At 35.2% G+C, this 10,002-nt stretch overlaps 1 protein-coding gene across 1 annotated transcript; it reads left to right on the plus strand.

Annotated features, from left to right (window-relative positions):
• The first annotated feature begins 7,124 nt into the window (after positions 1-7,124).
• On the plus strand, positions 7,125-8,224 carry LOC131874673 (short-chain type dehydrogenase/reductase-like). Its single transcript, XM_059218559.1, has one exon. It carries the CDS (start codon positions 7,194-7,196, stop codon positions 7,971-7,973), a length of 780 nt encoding a protein of 259 aa, XP_059074542.1. The 5' UTR covers positions 7,125-7,193; the 3' UTR covers positions 7,974-8,224.
• The last annotated feature ends 1,778 nt before the right edge of the window (positions 8,225-10,002 follow it).

Consider the following 10,002-nt stretch of genomic DNA (forward strand, 5'->3'; position numbering starts at 1 on the left):
TTTCCATATGATTTAGGTGAAACTGGTAAGTTATGCAAATAACACTTTCCCATTCCTTCATCATTTAATTTGAGCATTTTCTCAAAATTTTCCCATAATTTCTCTTGAGTTTCTTGAGTGGGATAGACTAATTCTCTGTTATGTGGAACTCTTGCATCTTGTGCTGGTTTCAAATTATTGCAATATTGACTGGAATTTGCTGCCATAGTGATTTCTTGTCCATTATGAGGAAACTTAACACATTGGTGGTATGTAGAAGGAACTTCTTGAATGCCATGATTCCATGGTCTTCCTAGAAGAATGTTATAAGATAAGTTCAAGTCCAGAACCTGGAACAATGTATAACTTTCCACGGGTCCTATTTTGATTGGTAACACCACAGTTCCTTTAGAAGAACGTTCTTCCTCATCATACACCTTGATAGTTATTTTCTTCTTTGGATCTACTGTATTTTCTGAATATCCCAAAGCCTTTATTAAACTTAATGCACAAATGTATAAGCCATACCCACCATCTATGAGCACGCGTTTGACACAGGTTTTATGAATGGTGACTTCAACATGTAAGGGACCATTGTGAGGGTGTTGCAAGGATGCGTCATCATTTTCAGAAAAGGACAAGAAATGTGGGGCTATGAGGTGTCCCACCATTTGTTTGAACTGATCCACATCTAGATCTTTTGAGACTGTTGTTTTTGTTAGAGCCTTCTCCAATATTTCCTTATGCATAGACGAAACTTTTAGGAGCTCCAAAATTGAAATTTTAGTGGGTGTCTTTTGTAATTGTTCCACTAAATTGTATTGTCTTGAAGTGGATGTTGATTTATTTGTTATACCCAGAAATGTAACCTTCGCTTTGCTTCTTGTAATAACATTGATTGGTTCTGAAGGTGTGTTGTCTTTGACAATGATGAAATTTACCACAACATCATATGTGTAAGTGTAGTTTACTTTAGCTTTTCCTTTTTCATCTTTTGGTTTGGATTGTTCACCTTTTTCATAATTTGGAAGTGGATTTTTGAATGCTAGATGTGATTCATTCATCTTATGACCATCCACTGTGATAGTTCCATTATCGATTAAATCTTGAATAAGATGCTTGAATCTTTGACAATCATTGGCTTGGTGTCCTTTGTTTCGATGATAATTGCAAAAATGATTGTCATTCCACCAATTAGGTTTGACTTGAGGGTCATAATTCCTTGCTTCTGGTAAGGTAATCAATTTATTTGCAAGAAGAGTTTTCAAAGCTGATTCCAACGGTTCTCCAATGTTTGTGAATTTCTTGCGAGGATTGGAGAAGAAAGACTTGGATCTACTGTTCTCTTGATTGTTGTTGTTTGGTACTTGACTTGATAAGTTTAAGATTGGTTGTTGTTTGGTAGCATTGCTGTCATCATTTCCTCCATTGGTAACATTCCTATTCTTTGACCAAAATTTAGGTTTGTCATTGTTATTGTTGTTGTTGTTGTAGGAATTGCAAAATTTTAACTCTCCTTTCTTTACCATTGCATCTTCTATCTTTAGACCATTTTCAATCATTTTAGCAAAAGGAGGACATTGCATTTTAAGAGGAAACTCTTTTCACTGATAAGGTTGTCAATGAATATGTCCATTTTCTCTTGATCGGGTACATGTCTCTTGGATATCTATTTAACATTCATTTCCGTCATTGTAAAAAGACCATGAAAGGTTCACCATTGTTTTGCTTGACGTTACATAGATCTAGCATTGTTATCTCATTTCTTACATTATAGGAGTATTGTGAGATAAATCTATTCACAAGTTCTTCAAAATATTTAATCCCAGATGGTAATCTTGAGAACCATTCCGTTGATTGTCCACTTAAGCTTCTAGGGAATAAACGCATCAGGTAAGTTTCATCGTGTGCAAATTCCATACTCATGGTGCAAAATTTTCTAATGTGATCTTGAGGATCGGATTTCCCATCATATTTATCATATTTAGGGACTTCACAATGTTGTGGGAATGGTATCATGTTTAAACTTTTGTCAAAAGGATATGGGAAGATGTCCTCTAATGAATATTTCTTAGAATTTGTTCCATTCTGTATATCTTGTATTTGTTGTTGTAAGGTTTCTATTTGTCGAGTGAGAGTTAACAAAGGATTATCAATATGGGTTCTTCTTGCATCCTCATAAGTTCTTCTGTCACCACACTCTCTTCTTGTATCATCATGGTCTTTTCTCGTTTATCTCCTCTTGTTTCCTCATGATTTACTTGATTTACATCCTCGTTATTGGGATCATCAGTGTTTTGATGGTTACTCATCTCTGCATCTTGTTTCAAACTTTCTATGTTAAAGTCTTGTGGCAATTTAGCTCCTGATTTTGTCAACATTAGGATGTACTTTTCTTTTTATTTTTCCAATAAATTTTCCATTAGTCTGTCAAATTTATAATCTTGTTCTAGGTCTCTAATGGTGTTATTTACTACTTCTTCACCAACATCTATGTATTCAAATTGATGAAACATTGGATTTTCTTCCATTTGTTTTTGTTGTTTTCTGAATTGCTCGTATTGAGCTCTAGTCCAAACTAGCATGTGATTGATTTGGACTTCTCGAGTTTTGATCTTCTAAAATGTCACTCAATAAGTGATCACTGGTTTAGGAAGATAAGCTTTGTTGATTTTACCATTGTTATTAGTGCGTTGCGATAAGGTATCTTGTTGTTGAAAAGCATGTTCTTGCAAAATTTCTTCGTCAAACTCCGTTCCATAACCACATAAATAGTGACGAAAACGGTGTAGGAATGTCCCGTGTTTTAACAAGATTTTGCGATTGATGTACAAGAATCTTGTCTTCTTCAAAGTAGCCTTATAACTAGGTTTTCTTTTCTTAAGGCGATATTTAAAAGTCATATAAGCATATGATGGTTTACAAGTTTGTTTGATTCCAATGTGAGTGCAATATTTATTTTGATAAAACCTAGGTTCAAACAGGAATGATATATCCAAGATAATGAACAAAGGTTGATATGATCAAGTTTCATGATAAAGGATTTGATGTTTCCTGATGAGAAACTGATAATAATGTTGATCTTTTTGCACTTAAGATGGTTCAATCACTAACTTGTTGAATGTTTTATGCTTATGAAAACCTTTGGAAATAACCTATTTGATTGATAAGCTGATTATTTGACCAGTTTAAAGACCTGTGATAGTTGAAGACAAATATACTCGAAAAAGGGTATTTGAAAATGATATTGAAATTTTGGTGTGATATGCAAAAAAACCCTCTATTTTAGATGTAGGAAAACATTTGCGCTGACCTATTTGTCAAAAGCTCTAACCTACGCGATAAATGTGCTACTCTATGTGATTAAAAGTGCTTCTATGTGAAATAAAAGAATTAAAATATAGTGTAAAAGAATAGTTTCATGTTGAAAAGCGTTATTCCAAAGATCAAATGCATGATTCTAAGGGATAAAAGTGTTGTACTGTTGTTTAAAAGAACTGTTCTATTGGTCAAAAGCATTGTTCTGTGCAACAAATGCACAATTCTGACTGTGTTAAAGAGATTTTCAAATTTTCCAGCAAGTTGTCAGATTTTTACTCAATTCAGACTGATGATTTTTTTAGTTTTTGACCATTTTGAAAACATTTTTGAAGACACAAAAGACATAATGTTTTGGAAATCAAAGTGCACAAGCAAGCACAAATCCTATGGTAGGTCGAGACAATAATTGTTGAATCTCACATGGGGTTTGCCCCAAGGCTACGCTATTCAGAGCAGATATTTAGGTGCTTGACCCCACTGGATCCACCCTCAACACTCACTTCTTTGGGGCAGCCAAGCATCGATTTCCATGAAAACTCCCCATGAAAAACTTTATATCTCTACTAAGAACCGTATGTGTGTGAGCTGCTTCAGAGGTCTGACATCCTGGACCAACAATTACAAGGATTTTGGTAGCAAATACAAAATATTTTTAGTAAGGGCTTCCGGTCATGTGGCCATACATGCGACACTTAAACTCTGTAAATACAGAAGGTTCCCAGCCTACAGAGGTTACGCTCCATAGGGTTAATGGGGAAACATAGTGTCAGTATGAACTAATCAACAAATGTTGTTCACGACTTTCGTCAAAGACATAATTTATTTAGAGTGGATTGGAAGGACTCGATATTAGCCCGTTTCCACTTGGGTCGTTCCCTTCTCATTGCCCCCCTCAAGGCAACTCAGGAAGGCAAGCCCTCTAAAGGTTACACATAAAAGAAATAGGTCTAGTTTTCAAATCACCGTATACGAGTGAGAGCATACTTGCCTACTACTTCAACAAACACGAAAGAAAAAGGCTTATTTTAAGACTTCTAAGAATCTATGTGCAACTAATTTAAGGAAAACACTCAAATGCAAGGTGCATGCTGTTGATTATCCTCCTAGTTAGACTAGATGAGTAAGATATGATGTTTTACTTGAAAAACCCTTAATTTAGCTAAGTGAGGAAATGCATGAAATTTGCTCAAAATGGACCCTGCACCCACAAATGTCAATAGTTTTCAAATTCTTAAGCCTTGGACATTCGGACCTGCAAAATTGTTAGCTTTCAGATTATAAAAATTCAAATTTCACCCAGTGATAGAACATAAGTGCTAAAACTGCAAAAGCGCTATCCTAGATGGCAAAAGCACTATCCTAAACAATAAAAGTGCTAAATTGTACGACAAAGGTGCTAACCCTGTATTTCTTGAATGCGCGAATTCATGATTAAAAACACCATTCTATTTAAAACAGACGTTAAACTAAGCAATAAAAGCGCTAACCTACTTAACAAATGCGTTGTCAAATTTCACAGATGCATGAAACTGACTTACAAAAGCGTTAAATTGATTCTGCGAGAATAAGACAGGATATTAGAAAGGTAAGTGCGAGGCCTGATCCCCACAGTGGGCGCCAAAAATGTTAAAGTTGAACTCCAAAGAAATATCCTGAAACTTGTTAGTTTAGATCATAAAATATAAAAAGGAAATCTACAGGAAACTTAACTTCAACCAATGAAGTAACATGAAGTAAATGAAATAAACAAGATTATACCTTCCACGGTTTACACCTCATTGTGTCCTAACTCCATTGTTCTTGGTTGCAGATGATTTGATCTCAGACAAGCACTGGTAGCTTCCAAGATGGCATATGAAGAATGAACTAATAGTTAACTGATGCTATAATATTCATATGCAAATGATTTAAGCTAACATGATATTAAGCTATGATAAAAATTCTAAAATTGGTATTTGCTTCAAACTCAAACTCATGGATGCAAGAAAAAAACTCCTAGAATGACTATAAGATTAGCTATTAGTTTCAAAATGGCTTAGGAGACCTCTTTTTATAGATTTTTGAGTGCACGAGCTTAGGTGACAGAGATCAACGATCATGATCGAATCTTGCAAATTGGATGGCTATGAGTAAGAGGTTGAAGGTTGAGAGAAAGGGGGAAGGAGAAGACAAGTGTCACTCATCTCACCTTGACTGAGTTGAAGACTTGAGATGATATAGGATAATTGGAAAGGATGTAAGAATGAGAGGACAAGTGGACTCAAGTCCTCCTAAGATATAGTGATGTTAGAGAGAATATAGAAGAAGGCTAGGAAATATGTGCACGTACACAATATTTCATTTATTTTGGAAGTTGGAGATAATTGGCTAATAAATGATTTAATTTAATTGAATTTTGTTGAATTAATTTAGCCACATGATGAATGAGTTGGCAAAGTGGAGATGACATGGAGATGGAAAGGTGAGTTGGAAATATAATTAAATAATTAAGAAATTATTTAATTAATGAGACTATAGAATAGTAGATACATGAACAATTAAATATTAGATATTTAATTAATTGATTAGAAGAAAAGGATATAACGAATTAATTGATAAAATGTTTCAATTAAATTAATTAATAGAAGAATATAAAATGAATTAAATAAATTAATCTTTTCAAATTAACTATTTAATAGAAGAATAATTATTAAATAAATATAAAATATTTATTTAATTGCTCATAACCAATTTTATGTGTATACAATAAGATTTAATATATTGGATCATAAATATAATTTATACAAATGATCTAGTTACGAAAGTAAACAGTCTCAAATACATTACAACATATGTATTTATTATTTATAAACCAAACTTACATGATTGTAAATATGATTGACAAAAGATACTCATTTATAAAAGTAGACTAATTTCTGAAATCTATATGAATGTATTAATCAACTAAATTAATATAAAGCTATTTCTAAAATAAAATTAATATTCTTTAAATTAACATGTTCATATTCCTCATTGAAATGAAAGCTTAATCAAATTTAAGAATCTTGTAAACAAATAAAGACATTTATATTTATAATCATGATAGTTGTGGATACCATCAAAATATGAAGACCTAAAGAATTTTGTGAGACATAATTTCTTCCCATCTATAATAAATTAGAGTAACCATTAGAATAGTCAAACAACAGTATATGTAGGATTGACAAAGTAGAACAACACAATAATATTGTCTAGAATTAAATCTAAAAATTATATATTTTACTTTATCAAGGAGAGTGAATCTTCTATAATTGTTTCTTTGATATCATATCCCATCGCCATCAATTGAAAAGGTTTGCCATAAAATTATAACAAATTAGGTATAAGTCCCGGTTCACCCACCACCTATTTAAAAAAAAGTGAAACTCCAATAAACTGCTTGGCCCTCTCTATTTAAATAAATAAATCATTTTAACAAGTGCGGTTTCATCCCTGAATTATTTAAAGCTATTCAATTAAGTGCCCATTGATCACTTGATTACAAAATATGCTATTAAAAGTTACGTGACGTAAGCCTTGACGTTTGCAGATGAGATTTGAATGCTGGAAAATCTTTCCTTTCAATTAAAAGTTACGTGACGTAAGCCTTGACGTTTGCAGATGAGATTTGAATGCTGGAAAATCTTTCCTTTCAATCGCAACATTGAAATAATTAATTGATATCGCCAATCAATGTTGACTGCAAATGTTTGAAACGGCAAAATAATATAAAATCAATGACGTCACGGAAATGAATTTTATCGGCCGCCCAGATGCCAAATCTGATTTACTCGAACCTATTTAAATTCAATTCAATTCAGATTTCAGGCACAAACATAAAGCGAATTGTCTTCACAAATTATAGATTTTTGACAATGAGTAGTCAGGAAAAGCAGGGCAGCAGTTTGGAAGGGCGCGTAGCCATCGTGACGGGTGCCTCGAGAGGCATCGGCAGAGAAATTGCTCTGCATTTGGCTGAAAAAGGAGCCAAAGTCGTGATAAATTATGTAGGAAACCAGCAAAAAGCAGAAGAAGTCGCAGCCATAATCAATGAAAACAAGGACGGAGAAAGAGCGATTATATGCAGAGCAGATATTTCAGTTTCTGGGGACGTGAAAAAATTATTCGATGCAGCGGAGAAAGCGTTCGGAGGCGTCCACATAATCGTGAACTGTGCGGGAGTGCTCGATTCCAACTCACCCTCAATTGCAAACACGCCTGAAGAGGATTGGGATCGGACTTTCAACATTAACTGCAAAGGAGCGTTTTTGTGCTCGAGGGAAGCGGCAAACAGACTCGTACGTGGTGGCGGTGGCCGCATTATCAATTTGAGCAGCTCGCTTGTGGGGACTGTGAAGCCTGGGTATGGGGCTTACGCCGCCACCAATGCTGCCGTTGAGACCATGACCAGGATTTTGGCCAAGGAGTTGAGGGGGACTCGCATTACTGCAAATTGCATCGCACCAGGTGGGATTGTGACGGAGTTGTTTTTGGAGGGGAAGAGTGAGGAGTTGGTTGATAGGATTGCCATGGAGTCACCCTTTGAGCGGCTGGGGCAGAAGGAGGATGTTGCTCCCGTGGCGGCTTTCCTTGCTACAGATGATGCTGAGTGGGTTAATGGCCAGGTTATTCGTATCAATGGAGGCATCGTTTGAATAAGACTTAAGATTTAGGCTTTTGATTGGTTATAAATAGTATATTAGCTTTTCACAGTCTATGAAATGGAGTATGTAAGCTTGACGTATAATTTGAGTTTCCAATCTCTCTGAGTGATTTATCTTCAGAAAAAGAAAAGAATGAAAATGAGAAATGGAGTATGTAAACTTTATGCATGATTGGAGTTTCCAATCTCTCTGAGTGATTCATCTTCAGAAAAATGAAAGAATGAAAATAGGAAATATTGTAATGTTTTGTTTTCCAAGCAATCACTCAGAAAAAGGAAAGAATGAAAATAGGAAAATTATAATTTTTTGTTTTCCAAACTTTTTTCTTATAATAGCATCTTTCTATTCTTAAAATTTGACATGACTTGTTTTTATAAACAAGATTTTTATTTAAAAATGTTATCAAAATAAAAATTGAAGATCACAAGTTATATCGTTGATAAAGTATTTTGTTTCATCACCTCTTGGCTTCTGTACCGAGAGGATTTCATCACCTCTTGGCTTGATCTTGAACGGTATTTCGTTCGGGTTTCTATATAAATAGGGCGAGAGCGAAAGTTGTAGCTCAATCCTGCGATTACATACTGAGTGTCAATTATGAAGGGGATACATTGCCCTAGACCGATTGACTAGAGATTTAGGTGTCTCGCCTAGAATGTATCTACGTAGGTGTGCCCAAATCTGAGTAAAAACCTTTGTGATTAGAAGTCTTATTCTTATTGTTTTTCGAATACATTGGTGCAAGGGATACATGTCGTGTCAAATTGCAACGCAACATGCAATTTTCCCCCTTTATTTAGATTTGGTGTTGAACGTCTACCATCCATGTATCTAGGCATACCTTTATTCAATGGGGGCAATCAAAGACAATATTTGGTGCGACACTATTGGGAAGTGCACGAAGAAGGTGGGATGTTGGAAGGGGAGATGGTTCACCATGTCTAGCAAAATCACCATGCTTAAGGCAGTCATCGCTATCATACCAATATGTATGCTTTCATGTATCGAATTATCGAATGGGGATAGCACAAAGATAGCCTCTCTGCAAAAAAGTTTCCTTTGGGAAGGCTCCAATGAAAAAGAAACACATACCTCATCTCTTATTGTGGGACACTATAAAAAAAAATTGAAATTGAGAGGGGATGCCAGTATTCGTGAAATGCAAACATAGAACATTGCTCTTGGGGCCAAGCTAACATGGCGGATCTTCAAAATACATGTAGCCCTCTAGAGCAGACTCTTTCATCATCATTAATGATGATGAAACAGTCCCTCACTTTGCTACCATAGGTCTCCAATGGCGTGTGCACTACTTTCTCCAAGCCTAGGATGGTGACAAGAGGGTACTAGTCATTCCAAGAATCATACAAGGAGGAGCTATCAAGGTAACACACCTAATTTTCCATAGGAGGTTAGATTATAGTGCTCCTATATTTGATAATAAAATTCCGTACTGAAGAGCCCCTAGGTGGATTGGCAATAGTGAGTATGATGATTCTCTTAACCGCATACTCACTATTGCCAATCCACCTAGGGGCTCTTCAGTACGGAATTTTATTATCAAATATAGGAGCACTATAATCTAACCTCCTATGGAAAATTAGGTGTGTTACCTTGATAGCTCCTCCTTGTATGATTCTTGGAATGACTAGTACCCTCTTGTCACCATCCTAGGCTTGAAGAAAGTAGTGCACACGCCATTGGAGACCTATGGTAGCAAAGTGAGGGACTGTTTCATTATCATTAATGATGATGACGTCGAATCTTACAAATAGAAAGACTTTGATATGTTGGACTATGATTGTAAGGAACAGTTGCTAAAAAAAGCTCGGCAAGCGACATTTGCTATTATCTAATGGTAACGATAAAATTATGTATTGTGTGGCTAAATTTGATTCTTATCCCAGTAAGATTGACTTTGAGGTCATTAGTACGAAATCGATGCTTATCATTGGCCAACGGAGCTCTGTTGGGGCACAAATGTCCCCCCTAAGATGGGAGCATTTGTTTCGACCACCCT

Source organism: Cryptomeria japonica, chromosome 3, assembly GCF_030272615.1.
Source record: "Cryptomeria japonica chromosome 3, Sugi_1.0, whole genome shotgun sequence".
In the NCBI taxonomy this organism is placed as follows: domain Eukaryota; kingdom Viridiplantae; phylum Streptophyta; class Pinopsida; order Cupressales; family Cupressaceae; genus Cryptomeria; species Cryptomeria japonica.

What these genes read in the sequence shown, in the direction of transcription:
- LOC131874673 (XM_059218559.1), top strand. Translation starts at nt 7,194, where the DNA reads ATGAGTAGTCAGGAAAAGCAGGGCAGCAGTTTGGAAGGGCGCGTAGCC.